Source organism: Perissodus microlepis, chromosome 19, assembly GCF_051167445.1.
Source record: "Perissodus microlepis isolate ML-2025 ecotype Zambia chromosome 19, ASM5116744v1, whole genome shotgun sequence".
Lineage (NCBI taxonomy): Eukaryota > Metazoa > Chordata > Actinopteri > Cichliformes > Cichlidae > Perissodus > Perissodus microlepis.
The window spans coordinates 29,415,080-29,435,169 of record NC_140479.1 but is presented as its reverse complement, the minus strand read 5'-3'; the positions used below and the strand labels follow the sequence as shown (position 1 = coordinate 29,435,169).

The 20,090-nt window shown below is 40.0% G+C and overlaps 1 protein-coding gene across 1 annotated transcript in view; it reads right to left on the bottom strand.

The window, feature by feature from the left end:
• Window positions 1-2,186: 2,186 nt before the first annotated feature.
• gfra4a (GDNF family receptor alpha 4a) overlaps window positions 2,187-20,090 on the bottom strand; it is a 151,863-nt gene continuing 133,959 nt past the window's right edge. Inside the window, exons 7-8 of the mRNA XM_084914373.1 lie at window positions 9,687-9,856; window positions 2,187-5,772 (exon numbers count right to left, since the gene is read on the bottom strand). Of these exons, the coding sequence (XP_084770499.1) occupies window positions 5,626-5,772; window positions 9,687-9,856 (317 nt within the window). The 3' untranslated portion in view covers window positions 2,187-5,625. The remainder of the gene's footprint in view (window positions 5,773-9,686; window positions 9,857-20,090) is intronic.

Here is a 20,090-nt window from a genome sequence, read left to right as displayed (position 1 = left end):
CATTTCTGGACTGAAGCATTCAGGTTTGCGTCAGCACAACGCTCCAATCTTCACTAGATCTTCATCCTGAGCTCAGACTTTGCAACGCTCAGAAACTGCAAAAACCCCAAACTTACATCTCAGACTCTACAGGCCTCAGTTAGCACGTTGCATGTTAAAGTTCATGTTCAAGTATGGCTTATTTTTGAAATATGGCAAGGAGAAACACTCTCCTCTTTAAAAAGAATCTGCCAACACAGTTTACTTCAAGTACCTCAAGTATCTCAAGTACTTCAAAAGTAGAGATGTTCGGTCAACATGCATTGCACCACATTTGGTGAAAACACAGCATATCAGCACAAACATCCTACGGTAATTTTCAACACAGTAGGAGAGAAGTAATGGTTTGGACTCGTTTTGCAGCCACAGGTCCTGAGCACCTTATAGTCACTGAGTTGACCATGTATATTAAAGTAATCTAAAGTCACATGTGAGGCCTTCCGTCTGACAGAAATTGTGTCTTACAATGATCCTGAGCACAGCAGCTAATCTACAGCAGAATGTCTGGAGTAAAAGAATGAAGGTCAAAGCCCAGACTTCAACTGATTTAGATGTGTCCTTGATCCAACACAGCTGATTTAAATGGCTAAATTAGCTCCTCAACATGTCTTGAAGTTCTCCAGATGCCTGGTAATGAACTAATCATTTGATTCAGGTGTGGTGACCCAGGGTGAGATCTGAAACCTGCAGGACACCGGCTCTTGAGGACTAACGTTCCCTACCTCTGGTATAGATGAATGTTTGCAAACTTCAGTAAACTAAACAGTGGGCCAAAATTCATCCACAATGATGTGAGACACTGAAAGCCGTACTAAAGAAAGAGGCTCAACCTGAAGTGTTTATGCTGAAAGATGCTTCTAGAATCTTTTGAATGACATTTTGACAGGACTCAAAACAGGATATGAAGCCACCTCTCCCTGGTGAAAGTCCTATACAGCAGCTTCTGAGACAGACCTGTCTGAACCACGTGAGCCATCATTATTAGAAATATAAATCAGTGACTTCAACAGAAGCAAGATTTTGACTATTTTGATATTTCATTATGGATTTTATGGTCCAGTGGCAACAAATTAACAGCTTGCTGACCTCCGATTTAAGAGAATCTGTTTCTTCACTCAGCATTTAGTTTGTTTTGAGCCTATTTTGATCTCTTTAAATGTAATAATTCTACAGTTGAGTTTAAGTAGCCATAAAGTGTCACAAGTCAGTAAACACTCAGATATTTGTTTCTGAACTTCAGAAGTCAGTTTAGGACGTCGTGCAGTACTTGGCTGCCGTTGGTGGTCAGAATTTTAGCTTTTTATCATCCTTCAGCACTAGCAGCAGCAGCCACAGAACTAACAGCTCCAGTATGTGGGACAGCAGGAGGTCTGTCCCACATAGCTGTTGACCCAAAACATGGAGAACGGCGCCAATTACAGCCGCAATATGCAAAGCACAGGTGGCGCACACGTGCAGCTGGAGTCTCAATTAGGAAGGATGATGGGCTAAGTCTTTTTCTTTAGCCAAACAGCAACTTTCAGAAGATGTTGTGAGGTGATTTCTAGTTATATTTGGCTACTGTCAGGCTTTTTTTGTGTGTGGATTGCTGATTTTCCAAAAACCACAGCATTGAGTGTTTCTGTGGCGATTTCCAGCTGCAGTGTGCCTCACCTCAGCTGCCTCACAAACACATCCTTGCATTATAGCCTTAAGGTATAGAGTAGTTTAGAAGAAACACCAATTTGCTCTAGGTTTATTTACACCAGGGGTCTCATTTATTAAAGTTTCCTGATGCTCAAGTTTGGGCTCAAAGTTGTGCTTTGTAAAGTTTTCATGTCAGAATTAGCTCCTTGGTGATTTTCTCTGACATATCAAAAGCAAAACTTTGGATAAAATCCTTTTTTATTTTTACTCAAGGTATGAATTTTATAGACATCATATATATGGTATTCACCATGTAGTATATACACTGTACTATAACATCTTTACAAATCACGCCCTGTGTGTGATGAAACATGGATTTTTAACTGGATGCTAAGGGGGAATACAGAGAGCTGAACTCAGATCGAGGTCAACAGTCACATCTTGTCAAGGGACCCAGAAATTTCTAGACAGGTGAAAAAAAGTCTCTCCCCCCTTTTACAAGAAAGTGGTCAGAATTCACCTCCATTTACAATGTCATCTTTATTTCTGGAAGTGACACATGTCACATCAGGGATTCTGCCAGCGCAGACGAACAGGGAGCAGGTTGGTCGGTCACCTCACGGCACCGCGATGCACGCTGACTGATAAAACACAGGACAAATCAAAACAGGGCGCTCAGCTGGTGACACATCATGATATGAGACAGAGGCTTTGTGCAAACCAACGGGGCCCTCAGACTCGCTGATGTGTCGAAACGTACATAGATGAAGGTGATTTTTCTTATGCGAAAACAAAAGTGCCAGTTCACCCAAACGACAAAACAAACACACCACTTGAATGCAGAGAGGTGATTTCTTGTGTGAGCACTGGGCACATCTTTTTATCCTCTGCAAACTCCACAGGAATGTGTCCTTCCATCAGCAGTTAGTCGTCATTAGTTACTGTGGATAATCCCAGATTAAAACAACACCAAACAGATACATTTTCTGTTTGTTGCTCCATTTCCACTGAATTCATTAACGGGGCCTCTGCATATATAATATATAATTATACGACTTTTTTTTACAAAACATTTTGCTAATTTGAAGAATAAAAACACATTTTAATTTAACTTAATTGTTAATGTAACGTTTACTGATACTTAGTTAATCATATTCCACTAAAACAGGAACTTTTGAGTTATAGTAAATGCTTCCTCAGTAGGACACTTTACATTAGTAGGACTCCTTCACTGACAGTTTGACTACCTGTCTTTAGGGAAAGGGCTGCAAGGCAGCTTTACCAAAATCCATTTATATACTGCTTATTCACAATCCATGGGAGGGTTCTTCTCAGTGAATCCCAAGCTGCTAAAGCGCCAATTGACATGCTCTGTGAGATCTGCCCATCTATAAGATATTTTTGGCTTCTAGTTCATCTTTAAGAAATCAGTAAAAGCAGCAAATAGTTTTTTAACCATTAATAAATCCACTGTAGTACAGTTTGAGTACCTATATCTTTCTCTGAAACTGCTGTCGGCAACACAATGTTTAGCATATTGGGGAGAGAAATGTCTGATGACTGTGCACGAGCTTTTAAGCATTTTCTGTTTGAGCTGACTTTTACCAGAAACTGCCTTCTAAAGTCTTTGTACCCTAACTGCTCGGCTGTAAACAACTGGCAAACATACCGACCAGCTGGTAAATGCAGTGAAGAATTTCACTGCATTTGCTTATAAACACATTTCCTTAAGAGCCACAATATCCCTAAATGACAATTATATGTAATTTAAATTAAAACGTCTTCCAGGGGCCAGACTATACTAGGTATACTTTTAATAATGTAATGCAGATGATATTTCACCCAACACCCTCTTTTACCCTCATAGTAAACGTTTTTGAAAACATCTAGAAAAACAGAAAATGAAGACATGTTTGTAAAAGTAGAGTTATCGCAGAGCTGTTATACTGGATTGAAATGGATTTTGACAGGTATCCATAACGAACCGACCAGTGAGTATTCTCTTCTAAAAGCTGCGAAAATAAAACCAAAACCGAGCATCGCATTAATTCTGGCAGACCGCTAAGTCGAGCTCAGCTAGTAATCCTGGCTGCAGTGCCTCTGCAAGCCGCTTTGCAACACACCTCCACTGCAGCTCCTCCTTTACTTCCCGCCTTCTGGCTATTCAAAGCTACACACCTGAAGGGCAGGGATGTGTGCTGTCCCTGCTTTAAGCTAAGTGCATATAAATGGGCTGCACTATTTTCACTAAAGCGGTCTTCTATATATCCATGTGATTTTTTGAGAGTGAGAATATTTGTGATTTGAGTGAACTGGTTCTTTAAGATAGTACAACTGTTTCCCCACACCTGTTAAAACACACTGAAATGACATGAGCATCACTTGTGTCCTCGTAGAATTCGCCCGGCAAAGTAGAACGTCCTTATCTGGAGTTTCTTAGGTCCATCATTTCCTCATCGCAGCTGATTTTCATTGTGTAAAAATCAGCATTGTTTAGCAATGCAGGTGAATAAACTGTATTCTATGGCAGTACTGAAGGTTGTCCCTACACCCCGCAATATATTTCTACTCTCGAGCGCCTCCTGTAGACATGTCCGCTCCACCACGCAGAGCTGTGCTTTTACAGTGCAAATTCTTCACCGTCCCACGCTGAACGTAGATTCCCTGCAGGTAGCAGGCGAGTTACTGCTTCCATCCCACAAAGACAGATGCATCCAACCATCCATTCAAATGTCCACCGACTAAAGCCAACCGTATCCCTCTTTACCAGCAAAGCACGAATGGTCCCAAACTTGTCAATACACATCTGTGTTTTCTGCAACAAAGTCCACTTACTTTTGAAAAAATATAAACTTGTCTCAACCTCTTTCCACTTCACATGATTGTGCCTTTTTTAAAGTTCTATAAAAGGAACAGATCCAAGATATTTTGTAGGCCTTCACACTTAAAGCTTAATGAATGACTATATGAAGAGTCCCCTTCCAAAGTGAGGTATCCACCATTTGAAAAAACATGTACAAAGTACATTAAAGTAGGTCCTTGTGTGATGACATAATACACTTCTATCTTCTTTGAATGTTAAATTTTAAACTTAAATTTCGTATTTTAGATATATTTATATATATTTATATATTCTTTGTTTTGGAAATGAACTCTTCATACCTGAAACACAGAGCACGACAACGATCAAAGAATTTTCACTGCGATTTGACTCAATGTGCTTCCATCTAACATCCCAGGTAGCAAAACAACAGTTAGAAATTTAAAATGTGCGTTTCGAAGAAATAAAGAGCGAAGCTGAGCACACACACACACACACACACACACACACACACACACTCCAGCTTAAATTTCGTGTAACACGTTATCACAGTTCATCTGCGAGAAAAGTCTTAACATTGAGTATTTTTCTTTTACATCAAGGAATGTTCAAGAACAAAAGAAAAGAAAACAATTGTGCTGTTTCATATGTATATATTTAAGAGTTTTCCTCCACTGGGTCATCAGTGTCTTTTGCTGTACACCTTCTGATCTCGCTGGCCGTTTTCACCGTTTGGATGTTATTTTCAGATGAAGTGAAGTCTGCTTATATGTGTGTGTGTGTTGTGTGGAAAAGTTTATGTTTGGGCAGGTGTGAAGCAGGGAATGAGTTGTGTACTTCCTCTTGATCCCCTCCCCCCTCCCATGGCACTGTAGTGGTACACACTCAGGTGGTCTTCGCAAGGGTGTGGGCTGCACAACACATCTGCTCTCAGTCATGATTCACAAATAGAGATTAAGTGATTTTTGTGACAGAAAGGGAGAGGGGAGTAGGGTAAGACGAAGCTGACCCTTTCCCTCACCGTCACGTGACACATACAAAATGGCTGTTTTTAGGCTGTGTTTTTTTCATCTGGTGCCCCAACCCCTCCCCCTTGGATCTTGACATTTGTCTTTGGAGGCCGGGCAAACCGAGGCCTCTTACAGACTGGAGAGCAGGAAGAACAGCAAGCCCAGGCTGAGCAGCGGCATGGAGAGGCAGACGGGCTCAGCTCCGTGGTCCAAAAGGCCCGGAGAGGGAAGAGTGGAGTCGCCGTCATCGTCCCACAATCTGTCGTTCTCATTTACCTGAAAGAAAACATGTAAACCTGTGTCTGAAGCATCCATTTATGTTTAACAGGAATACAACAAAATCTGTTGAAACATATCTTCAGCAATTTTATGACCAACTATGTGGTTATAATGGCCAAATTTTCCACATCCACAGTTGAAAAATAAGATAAGCAATGCCAAGGACATAGCCACTTATCAACCTGATGCAATTTCACAGCAAGAGATGGCTTTTTTTTGGCTGCAGACGTATTCAGAGTAAACTCTTCAATCATCAGCATCATTTTTTCCCCTTCATTCTCTTGATATTCTCCTTGAGCTTGTGTGGGTTCCCTCCGGCTTCCTCCCACAGTCCACAGACATGCATGTTAGGCTGATTGGTGATTCTAAATTGGCTGTGGGTGGAAATGTGAGCGTGTGTCTGTCTCTCTGCGTTAGCCCTGTGATATACTCGGCACCCGATCCACGAATACCCAGCCTTATGACAGCACACATTAAATCCAAGCCCCACCGTGACCCTGAAACAAATAACTCATCTTGGGGTAAAATACTATTACATTTAAATTAAACAAGTTTTAACCTTTCAACATCCATCAGGCCATTAGTGAGCTTATAACAGATAAACTGTGTCACCAATATGTATGAAACTATGTATTAAAAAGAAATTGGATAATGAAATCACAACTTCCTACTTGAAAATGAGCATTTTGAATTTAATCAAACAAACAAACAGGATGAAAATGCGTCAATCAAAATATTTAATTAGAAATTGCGTGTTTTCCCCCCACTCCTACCTCTCGTACCTCATTTGTGAGGTACTAAAGACTGGAGCTGTATTGCTTGACAGTTTAAAAACAATGTGACAGGATATTGTTTGGTCATATCTGCTGTTACGACTCTGAGGCAGCTGTCCAGAATTAATTTACAGATTCAATTAACTTTGACTGGTGTCAAGTCAGTCGTATGTTATCCAAACCTCATTTGACATTCGACTATCAGGTGACAAAACGTTTATGTTCAACAGAGTCTCTTTACCGTACTGTTAGCTCTGCTGCGGTGAAAGGATGATACCGACTGTTGAAACAATTGCATGTGGGGCACACGGTTCAGAGGACTCGGGGCAAAAAGATATAATTTGGGTTTTGGCCATTTTTCTGCAGCTTTTCCCCTGGAACTAAGTAAGTGGCCTACTTAGCTTGTCAAGTTTATTTATATCTGTTGCCAGACTGTCAATTATGTTATCAGCATTATTTTTTTGGGTTCCTATTTGGAGCATAATGCATGGAACAAATTTCTTTTCCCTGATGTAAATTACATAATTTATAAATTTCTCCTCATTATTAAAATCTGCAATACTGTGTGCATGTTTAATGCAAAACAGGCTGTTCACATTAAAATTTATGTCCAACAGAATTCAGTAGTTGTTTGCTTTATGACTGCATTGTATGGGCTTTGTTAATGGGGTTTACAGAACCTGGTAATGGTGTGAATGAAGAAGCAGTTTCTGTATGTTCAGGCTGATGGTGTACACACAGCACGAAAGGAAAACCATCCTGGACACTCCAAAGCCAGCGACAACTCAAACCTCACAGTTATGTGCTCCTTGGATGGTCGGATTTCTAGAGCTGGAAAGTCATTCTGCTGTGTTTGTGTGCTATACAGTTGGTATGTAAAAACAACAATGGGTATCTACAGACTTTTTTAAACTCATAAGTCTTTAAAAAACATACAGTGATTCAGTCATGATATCCTTCAATTTTAAGTTTCACATATCAGGACATAATAAAAATCAGCTGGTCCTTAGCATGTTCTGAAATTGTCTGAATACAAACTAAGAAAAACAGCACAGGACACATTACACTGTTACTGTTTATTCAACAAAAACTAAACCCCAAAAATCTGCTTGAATCAGTCAAATAACTTATTTTTTTCTGTATGACTTTTTCAGTCTCCCACATGATTGCAGAGGGATTTTGGCCTAATCTTCGTTGCTACTTCCCACAATAGCACAACAAACAGGGTGAAGTCTTTCACATTGCAACATGTTTTTCTTTCTCAGCTATTCTTTTGCAGATTTGCTGCTATGCTCGGTGTCATTGTCTTGTTGCATGACCAAATTTGGACCAATGTTTAGCTATAAATTTAACTAACCTTAGCATTCAGAGGAGTTCAGGTCTTACTATGCGGCTGCAAAATAAACCCAAATCACGCCCACTCCACCACCGTGCTTTACTGATGGCACAAGGTGTTTTTCCTGATGTGCTGTATATACATCTCCTCTGTGGTTTCTTCAGATGCAACTTTGCAAACCTAAGCTGTGCTGTGTTCATAATTTGTACTTGTTCAGTCTTTTTCTAGTTTTACTGTCACAAACTTCAACATCTGACATGCTAACTGAGGGCTGTAGAGTACGAGATGAGTAGAGAATGAACACTGCTTCTCCAAGACCAATGCTGTCACTCAAATGGTTAGGGGGTGAGGGGAAAAGAGAAAATAAAGAAAGCGTAGCAAGATAAGAAAAACAGACTAGGGAGAATAGAAAAATTCAATGACACACTGTGTTTCTGTGGAAACACTTGGAGAGTAAAAAGTGGTGAGTGGAATTAATCAAGTGCATTTGATTAGCAGCACTAGCTTCTACTTACTCTTTAATTCCTATGGAAACAGTAAAGGTGTACTTAGATTTCCACGCACTGCTTTTGTATTTTTCCCTCAGTTTTTGTTAAATAATTAAGGACATTTTGTAATACTTCATGTGTTATTGTTCATCTGAAGTTGTGTTTACTAAATGATGATTTTACCAGTCGATTTTTTTAGTCTTATTAACTAAAACCTTGATGTACTTTCCTTTTTTTCACCATGGCTGACCTGTTTGTCAGGATTAATGCTATTAAATGTTTTTATCTATGTGGAAGTGAAAAATGTATCAACAAAGAATTACCAATTAACCAAATGTTTGTTTTAATCTGACATGTTCTTGCACTTTCTGAGTTTCATTTTGTTTTAGTTGCAAATTAGTTTTTTTTTGTTTTTTTTTACTAATTCCTAAACAACATTACATTTCAAAAAATGTCTTTTTGACATATTTTAAGAACATAATTATTTAGGTATAGATACTTTGATTCACATTACTTTTTGCACACTATGTCATCCGTAGGTTTGGTATTTTGTGCTCCAGTTTCATTTGTTTACCTTTGTTTAAATCAATTTATATCATTTACTCTCCGTGTGTTCTTTTGTTTTGCTTTTTGCTTGGCTATGTGCTCAATCGATCTAATGACAACACTGCAATCAATAAAGTTAAAGCGAATGTTAAAGATGCTTTAGTTCACTCGTACCCCCTGGTTAGTCTCCGCTGAGCTGGAGAGCCCGGTTAGTGTATTGACTTAATGAGTCAATAAAGCACATATAATATAGAAACCGCAGCATGAGCATGCTTTATCTTTTATTGGGCTCATATTTCCTGCAAAACTTCATATTTAGACATTAAAAATATCTTTACTCAGTGCCAGTTACTATCAGCAGCCAAATTTCAGGCATATAGGGGAAAGGGGCAGTTTTTCCAGAGATTCTGTTAAGTAAAAGCAAGCACACAAGTGAGTTTAAAAGGCAAAGAAAAGCTTCTTGATTTTTGTTCTTGATGCCTCTTGACCCACTGAGGACACCTAGAATTTAGACGCTCAAATAAAGAAGTGAATTTTCTGCACAAGATGCCAAATAAACTCTCTTCATCTCAACTTCTCTGTGACCCGGTGCTGTGTAAATTATCCAGACTGTGTAAATCTCATCCATCTGTCGCTCCCACTAAGTTAAAACAAACAATTAAAGATATCTGTGGCTTTATGACCCGACTCTCGGAGAGGCCGTCTCCATTAGCGCGTGTGTTTGGAGAAGGCCGTACATCATATTTTCAGTCTTCCCTCTCGTCTCACCTGAGTAGGTATCTGTGCTCGCAGAATGTTCTGCTCTGTTTCCATAGCGATGCCCGGGGCAGTGGTTGCCAAGTGTGGGCTATGGTTGTCCGTTGCTGGACTGGACACTCCAGGCTGACTGGCGCCCGTTTTCACATCCGATCCGTTTCCAAAGGCCTGAATGGCATTTTCTGGAACAAAAGAGCAGCCGCAGATACACTGACACGACTGGAAGCTTAATAGATACATTCATGCTGAAAAATCAGGAGACTTTGATCATTTTTACATGAGTCATCACCTCAAGTGTTCTTTTGCTTTTTTCTCCTGCATAACTCTTTTGATTGTGATTGTCCACTTTACAACTACGTACAAGAGGCCCAAAATTGCAAGGTGGTCAACTTTGCATTGTGACTCATCAGGCTTGTTGAGCTGAAGCATTAATTTCACCCTGGATTTGGCAGTTCAACACACAAAAAAGAAAGAAGAAGCAGCTACCACACACAGGAAGGAAAACCTTAGTAGTTTAGAAAGAAACGTGTAAAATGTCCCTAAATAAGCAGTGAATGCTTCAGCCACGGTTCAGTTTTCAAATTTACACATCTTGGTTCTGTGCTGGGTCACCAGTGTAAGGAGCTACCTGTGTTATTCACACCTGGGGAATCAGTTTCAGTATGTTATTCCTCAGGCGATAAAAAAAGCAAACTTGTGCTCTGTCTGCTCTTAAACAAGACAGAAAGAAAGAACGTGTGAGCCAAAACTCACATTTTTATGTAAGAGACGTAAACAAACTATGGAAAAATGCCTGAGATACAGATGGAGGCTTTGGTTTTAATTACATCAATCTGTGAGGCAAGGGCTCCAGCAAGTCAGATGTAATGCAGGAACATATAACAGCAAAATGAGAACTATAATTATGTTATAAAATAATAATTAATTAATTCCCTGCAAGCATGCCTGGTTGCTAAGTCTCTTAGCTACCACTTTGCTATTCTAGTGTACTGGTTTTCCTGCTGGTTTTCTCCAAAATAAAGATGTATCCATAAATCTCACAATATTCACTGTTTATTATAAGGAAATCATTGCAAAATAAATAAATAATGTGTTGCTACTGGTTGCAGTGCAGGTTTGCAAGGCCAAAAAGTATCCACACTACACAATTATCACCTTGGTAAAGCTGTTCGTGTGAGACAGCTGACTAAAAAAGAAGGGACTGGTAGTTAGGAAGTTATGGTGCGTGTAAGTGAAACTGACAGTTAGGAACAAATTATGGTGCATGTGGAGAGAACGGTGGTTAAGTATGAGGCAAAAAATACCGTGTCTGTGAGAAGGAGTCGTATTATGTAGAAAATAGCCGGAGAAGCTGAATGTAAGGCAGATCTTGAGCAGCAGTGCATAATAAGAGTTGTGCTTGTGTCTTCTAATAAGTGTAATAATCACCTTTGTTGTTCTGGGACTGGATATATAAATGATGTAAGTGCACAAAAAAGACACATGCATGTTCTTTCTACCACACAAAGTATTTATGACAGAAACAGTGTGCAGACTACACACACAAGTCAGATCGCACACATGCTTTTTCGAGAGAGTCAGGTCTGAAAGTCTGGAACTAGAAATTTAAAACAGAATTTAACATGAAAATTAAACAAACAAGTATTCAGGGCTTGAGTTTCTTATATATATTATTTTTATACTTGCAAACACACTTACTTATATTAATATGCTTAATTTATCCACGTGGACTTCACTGCAAAGAATTTAGTGTTCACTAAATTGTATGAGGCCACTGTTGTTATCATTATTATTGGTAACTGCGACACTATAAATAGCTGAAGCCATACTTAATGCTTCCCTTGTGTGAACGGACGTACTTTTTAGCCTCTCTTTTGTAGCACTCATTTGTTTTCTCTGAATTTACACAGACTTGCACATCTTCTTTATTGTTTTCATTGCTGTGTTTTATAACTTGTGGCACAAACAATCCAAATAATAGGCAGACGGAGTCTCTACATTTATTTTGAGGCCAGAGATGGGAGTGGAAATGAGGCTTGTGCACAGAATGCATATGCACATGTGACCCCAAGTGTCTGGAGGACTGAAAACACCTCCTGCAGCAATGGTTGGAACCAGCTAGGAGTTGTCTTAGCTTGAATGGTGCGGCTGTGTGTGTTGAATTCATTGAGAGAAAATTTGATTTACAGCATTTTTCTTTGTTGACTCAACGTTTCTGCTTCATATACATTTTGAGTTTTTTGATTCTCCTTCCAAACATATACCAGCTCCAACTTTTTGGTTTCACTTAATCAGGCATCTTAAGCAACAACCCAGAGCCTTAAATCCTTCTGAGTTGTACTTAACAACGGATCTAGTCCTGGAACTAGAAGTCCTATATGCTTTGTCTAAATTCATGCCTTGTGCAATGTATAATCAAGACGGACTTTATATGTACAATGTTTGATTTTATGCACAGTGATTGATTTTAAAGTAAGGTCAAATTAGACAAAATTATGCAGCAGGATTTTCATATTTTCCAGTGCTTTCATTCACTCAGTAAAAACCAAGGACATACACTCTCAGACTCTCTCAACCTGGCAGGATTCTCTCTTTAGTAAAATAAGAGCACCACACAGGGTCATGGGCGGTGGAGCGCCAACGCACACAAACCATCACAATACATGCTGAAAGTGCTCCACTGCAGTACTACAAGTGAAATGTGGAAATGAATCTCATTGTGAAATGTTAGAAATAGATGAGTGTGTTAGACGGTGGGGTTTTAATGCACAAACTGATTGGACAACATTTGTTTTTAATAAAGGACACACCTGTTGTGACTTGTATGACAATGTTATGAAAGAGCAGAGGGGTAGTTGTTGATTAGTAAGAACAGGAGGGTTCATTGATTGGCATGGGTGGTTACTGGCCCCGCACTTAACACTTGAGAGGAGAACGAAGGGCCAACGCTGTGCAAAGTTTCTCTATACGGCATAATTAAACTTGCCTCAGTCCCACTTGAGAATACACTGAAGTGCAGCGTCCTCTGCATACGGCATCGCAAGTTGGGAATGTGAAGTAATGACTAAACACAGAATAGCAGCTGAGTCATAACATCCAATCACCACACAGTGGTGAGGTTAAATAGGTTTTTATGCGTTAGCCGGCAGCAACAGTGAGCAATTATGTTTAACAAAAGCACAAAAAAGAAAAGTAAAAAGGTCTTTGATGCTTTTTTGTCTTATCGACCACCAAAAGCACTTTACAATTCAAACCATCCTCGCCCACAAAGTGATTTGATTTCATATTATCTTTATCAGTATGGGGGTTTGGTATCGTGCCCCAAAGATTTCCGATTACAGGATGACCCAAATGTTTTTGTCATCCACTGACACCACCACCACCAGCTTGTGTCAGTTCAAATGCAGATTTGATCAAAATTGTAATGGTAGCATTTTCTTATAGCTGTAAGCTTTTAAAGTGTGTTTGATAGATGGTTGGGATTCTGAAGTACTGTATATTTATTTGTACTGTATAAATGTCGAATGTCACACAGCGTTTTTAACTAGCTCACATTAAGTGGAACATTTAACATCTGAAGAGCCAGATACTGGATGTTAACATCACGTTTTCAGCGACTTCAGACGTGAGAAGTTATCCATCCAGCAAAGAAAAGATGCTGAAAATGATGCGCTAACAATCATAATGTTTAAAACGGGAAATGCGAAGGTTTTTTTAGTGTCATTAAACACAGCAGGTCTTAAAACATTATGTCCCTTAATGTGTTGGTTGGTTGAAAAGGGAGACTCAGTATAGGCACAATGCCACCTCTATACAGCTCTAGCATGCAAAAGATTCTGACTGTCCAAAGCCTAAATCAGCTCCTCATGCAGCAAACAATGAGTCATAATACTATCAGAATCTAAGATTTAGATACAGATTTACATGAATTGCATAAATGAATTTTCATTTTTTAAAACCAGCAGGAAAAAAAAATCTATGAAAGACCCGACACGTGACCTGAGAGATGCATCTGGCCTTTCAGTTAATCTATTATTTGCTAAAGCACCATCAGAAAAGGTCTCAGTGGAAGGATGGCAAATGCAGATATGTTAAATTACACAAGAACTGTACTGAAAATCAGTGGAAACAGGTCGTCAATATGCAAGGAGGAGGCCAGGAAGGTGCAACTCCAAAACATGGTGGAGGCTCTGTCATGGTTTATGGCGACATTCAACCAGTGGTGTTGGTAATTTTGTCAACAAGTGATTGAATTATTACTGCAGAAAAAGTATCACCACCCTGTATCCACTATATAATACCTGGAAAACATCAAATCTTGAGAGCACCGTGTATAAATTAATACCTGTAAACTTCAATAAGTGAAGCAATGCTGTAAAGAAGAGTGAGCCACAAAGATAAACTGATAAAAATATCAATTACTTCAAAAAACGACTTCAAGTTAGTAGTACTAAAGGTGCTTCTACAAGCTACTGAGTCACGGGGTGTACTTAGTTTGACAGAGGGCTATGGAGTCGTGTGAAAACGTACTTTTCCACACAAATATACAAATGTGTACTTCCACAGACTACTGCCTGCCATCCATTGTCATTAAAATCTCTTGTCGGCAAATTTATAATGACTAGAAAAATTTTGAGCTCTTTTTCTCTTTTCGCAGGAGCATAGGAAACAGATGTTCAAATTTGGATGTAATTCAATCAAACAGATGCTGTTGATATTTCTGTTTGAATACTCGAGTGATTGAAACAGATAACATTTCCTACCTTCACTGTCTACCAGAAGTATGCAGTAAAATTACAGGCGCGTAAAATACAGACAGAAATGTTTGGTTAGCAGAGCGTTGACACAGAGCAGGACGGTGGAGAAAGTCAGAGAAGGCAGACATGGATACTGGACTATGAACTGGTTTCCTTTAATGTATTTAAGACCCTCAAAAATCTGTCACCTTTCTGTAAAGGTTTGACAAAATGATCACTGATTATTTAAAAGGACCATAAGAAGCCTGTGACTGCGAGGAATATCACATTATATTTCCTGTGTACAATTTACTGTCTGCTGGATTTATAAGGAAACTCATTACATCAAGTTGTTGGATTTATAGCAACCAGAATGAATTATGACCATATAATGAATTAATATTCTATAGGCATTCATTCTCATTTGGCTAATGGGTTACTCAGCAGCAATTACGTTTTCATGAAAGTCACTTCAATTATAATATGCTCAAAATAAAGACATGACTGTCAGATCCATCAATTAATAACCATAGCTTATACTGTAAGATGAATGTGAGCATGAGACATGAAAAACCCTCATTTTCCAGCTGTTCCTGAGGGGGAAAAAACCCAGAAGCGACTCACTGAATTTCAGTGATGTGAATTCAGAGTCTTCAGCGGAGTATCAGCGTGTGACGCACAGACATTGATTTCTCACAGGATCATAAACAAATTGATCGTTCCTCCTGAGATAGTTTGTCTCTGCAAATAAAATTCTGCAGCAGTCAATGCAGAGCCTTGACTTGAGCATCAGCATCGAGCACTGGAGTTGCTGGAAGGGTGACCTGCTTGTTCCTTTAGCCCTGCAGCTAATTAGGGAATGCATGTTGCAACAGAATCTCAATGAATTGACAGTGAGAAGAAATCAAATACTGATCCCATTTGAGGCTATATATACATATATGGCTGTGGACTACCATACTAATGGTGCTGTGGGTCATTAGCATCGGTAGGACAGGTGGGAAAGTGTGCCAGTGCGCTCAAAGTGTGCAGTTAGGGTTCGGCAGCGCACAGCAATTCCATGGCAGGGTGACGGATGAGAGAAGCGAAGGATGCAACTCCAGCTGCTCGCCACCATGCCTCACCACCCGCCATCACGCAGAGATGAAGTGCCAATTGATATCTTTAGTGGTAAGCTGTTGTGACAGTTTCTTTGTAAATGTTTGGCCACGGCTGTTTAAGCACAGCCATCTCTTCCACTTTTAAGTTTCCTCCTGAGGGCTTTTTTTCCTCTTTTACTGACTTCACAGGTTCCCTGGGGCATTAATGCACAGCCCATCCTATGCATGCCCCGGTTCTGTCCCCAAACTCCCCAACGTATTGTTGGCCACCCTCACTTTTCCCTGTTATAATACCAATTCAAGTTCCAGAAAAGATTTTACATAATTGCAGAAATAAAATTAGCTTCACCTCCATCTGTCCTCTCTTTTTTTCCCCTGCCACGCACAGAATGAAGAGGTCCAGAGCTGCTGCTCTGCATAGTGATGCGACTATTACTGCCGTGATGAGGAAGTAAGGTGGGGTGACAGCTGTTTTTAAAACCTGACTGAGCTCGCTCCATACAGGGAAGGCTTTTTTCCCCAGCGGTTTCCCCCTCCCCTGTCTGCAAACAACTGTATTCTTCCCTGCCACTATTCTCTCTGTCCGCCTCATTAGTTCGGAGGCAGGAAACCAAATTAGGCTCAATTACAAAGTCATCAAAGGCCATCTGAAGTCCTGTCTCAGCAAGCAGGCCCCAGCACAAGGGCGGGGTTGTGCGCAAAATAACGGTGGATTCAGCTGCAAGAAATTTACACACAAAAAAGACAAGGAGGATTTATTTAACCGATGATGATGATGACGATGTCACTGTCCATTTGTAAAACTGAACGATCACTGAAGACAGGAGAGTCTTCCCCTGTACTCAAAACGAATAACAATTCTTTACACGCTGTGATTATACAAGAAACATGGGAGAAAGCAAACAATGAGGAACTCTCCCAGGGCGCATTCATTTCCCCGATTATTGGATCCAATCCAAACTCACTTTGTCAATTCATTACGGACACTTTCTCCCCCCAAAAAAGAGGTGTTGTCTGCCCGAGTATTAGAAGAGCAACTAAATTCCAGCTGAGATGAGTGTGACATGCACTGCTGGTCCTTTCCCATTAGAAACTTGTTAATCCTTATCATCACATGTAGAATGTTTGACTTCAGCCGTTCACTCAAGCTGTTTCCACTTTTGGCCAAGATGCAGGAAAATGAGGCCAGTGACTCTAAGCTCTGTTTTTCTGGGTCTTTAAGGAGCTTACTGTAAACAGCACACGGGAGCTGCCATAGCAAGTCTAACTCCTGACTGCAGGATACCCGTGAGGAGTTTCACTGGACAGCAAGACATCCATCAGCCAGGTCTTACCTGCAATCTAATTCATTCTATGGAGAATTGGTAACTTTGAGTTTTAAAGCGAGATTTTAATAAAGGGCAACATGGTGGCACGGTGGTTAGCACAGTTCAATTCCACCATCAGGCCGGGGTCTTTCTGTGTGGAGTTTGCATGTTCTCCCCGGGTATTCTGGCTTCCTCCCACAGTCCAAAGACATGCAGTTAGTGGGGATAGGTTCATTGGAAACACTTAATTGCCCATAGGAGTGAATGTGGGAGCCCTGCGACAGACTGGCGACCTGTCCAGGGTGTACCCTGCCTCTTGCCCTAAGACAGCTGAGACAGGCTCCCTAAAAAAGATAAGCAGAAGCAAATGGACGGATTTTAATAAATATCCAAAGGCCTGTTTTTTAAAACTACTGAGCCACAGTGTACATTGTTTTCTGTTAACAAGGTTTGTTTGAATCTTCATACTTTGTCTTATTAAGCATCCAAAATTGCAGAGTTACTTGGTGAACATCTGCTGACTCTGGGTCTACTGCTGTATAGCTTTTTATACACATCATGGTTATATTAATTGTTTCTGGGAATCGTCAGCTGGTCAAGCAGAGTTTGAAAAGTTTGAAAAAATTGTGACAGAAATACTACCCCCCCCCCCCCCCCCCCAATCTAGCGTATGGCTCATCTCACTATCTTTGACCAGCTATTAAATCCTTTTATTATTCCCTGACATGAAAAATCAAGTGTGTATTTCTGCTTTATTGTCCAGTGTAAAGAATAAACAGGTGTGTGGAAAGCTGTGCAGTCTGAAACGAGTTCATTTGCAGGCTTTAATCATAGGTGTTGATGTAAATTTCACACTTAAGACCAAAAGCCAGGAAATATAGAGCAATCGTGTGAAGGCAGACGAGCAGAGGGTGAGATGCTGCAGTAACAGCAGCACAGTTAACAAGCCGACATCATCGGATCACTCGTGGCAGGGTTTGTGTTGCTGTAGTGTTAAATCAGTGGTAAGAGGCCGTTTGTCTGACATCTGATGAGAGTTTGGTACTTGGCTGTTCTGTCACAGTTGAACATATGTATAAACTGACCCTGAATATCAGTTGCAGTTTTCTTTGTAGTGTCACTACAGTCACACAGTCCAACGTCTGGCGTCTGTGGTTTGTCACTGATGTTGTTATTCACGCTGACAGCTTTGTAAGAACATGTCTGCTTTTGTTGTTAGAAAAAATATAATAACCCCAAATAAATCCCAGTGTGTGTGTGTGTGTGTGTGTGTGTGTGAGACACCAGCAGCTACAGTTTGCATTACTTTGTCACGAATGTCATTCTTCTGTCACTGGTGCCATCATTCATTCGGAGGGATGATCCCGTATCATCATAGCCGTTTTGTTGTCGTTGCTGGATGAATAAAAGATTACACCGGATTGGTGGATAATTCTAACGTAACACCAGCTGCAGTTTATCAGCAGAATGCACTGCAATTAAGAAAACATGCTATTATTGTTATGTTTGTTTTCTGGCGTGATAAAACTCCCTGCGAGTTGCATAAACAAACATATGTGATATTTGTGTTAACCCATTACTTTGTGCCACCAGCTGTAGTGTTTCATTAGTGTCACTGGCCTACCGCTGCCATAATTCACAGTGCTGTTTATCTGACAGTTTAATTGTGAAAATAAATAAATGACTATTGACTGAACCAATAACAAGGGGGAAGGAGCGGCTTTTTACTTTGTCACTGATGTGTCACTAGAACGAGCTTTCCCAAGAATCCTTTTCAAACACGGTAAAAGCAAAGTGATGTTTAGCAGCACAATTGAGGGTAATAATCTAACAATAATTTCCACTATTAAAGGCTGGATGATTCAGATTTTATGTTTGAAAATAACCAGGAATGACTCACAAATTTAAGAGGACCAAAAAAAAAACAAAAACCCTTGTTATTCTTACAGGTGCCAAATTTACAATATAAAAATTCTCAGAGATTAAAGTCACAAATTTGTGAGAACAAACAAATTACAAATTACATGTACAGCACAGTAGTAGTGCATATTTTTTTCTAGTAAACCTACAAATTAAGACTTTAAATTTGTTTTTCTCCCCAAAATATTACTCTTCTAGAAAAGAAAATCACACAATTACGCAGCCATAATTTGATGACACAACTTTTGGCAGGTTGCTATTTCTGATCCAAATTGCCACATTTTTATATAAAATTTTGAATTGTGCTCTGCACCATAAAAGTAGCTCTGGTCTGCTGGTTGGCTGCAGTTTGAAAGGCCCATTTGTTTTAAGTCCCAAAGAAGGAGCGGGCAGTGGATAATAGCTGGCAGTGTGTTACCAAGTTAATGGTCAATTTTAAATGGACCATCCAACAGAAAAGTAAATGCATTATCAGAACTGCCGATGCCGATCATATTAACATGATAGCGTCACACAATTTCATCATCAGATCTCAGCTCTATTGGACTGACAACTGGTGACCATCTATTTGAATACAGTGAACTCATTGTCATGTTCAGGAATGTCTTTATTGGTACATTGTGTTCATAAGGGGATGGACATGATCAGCAGCAGTACTCAGGTACACTATGGGATTTTGATTGGCACTAAGTCACCTAAAGTGTGCCAAGAAGTTATTCACCAGATCATTACACCACCAGTAGCAAGAACCACGGATACATAGCAGGATGGATCCATGTGTTCCTGCTGTTTAAACCAGATTCTGACCCCACCACGTGAATATCGTCACAGAAATTAAGACTCAGACCAGCAAACATTTTCCGTGCGTCTATTGTTCGGGTTTGGTGAGCCTGAGCAAATTATAGCTTCAGTTACCCTTTCTCTGCTGACAGCAATAACACCCAGTGTAGTTTTCTACTGCGGTAGGCGATCTGTTTCAAGGTTTTACCAGTTGTGCATTCAGAGATATATATCCTGGTTGAAACACCTAGTTATTTGAGTTATTGTAGCTTTCCTATCAGCTTGAAATAGTCTTCTCTGACCTCTAGCATCAACAGGGCATTTTCACCCAGAGAACTAACTCTGACTAGATACCTTCTCGTTTTCAGACCATTTTCTTTAAACCCTATACATCATTGGGTGGGCAAATCCCTGTCGATCAGCAGATTCTGAAACACTCAGCCTGACCAGCCTGTCTGGCACCGACAACCATGTCATGTTCAAAATCACTCAAAATCATCATTCTGATACTCAGTTTGAACTTCAGCAGGTCATCTTGACATTGCAGCAACTCAAAGTGTTGAGTTGCTGCAA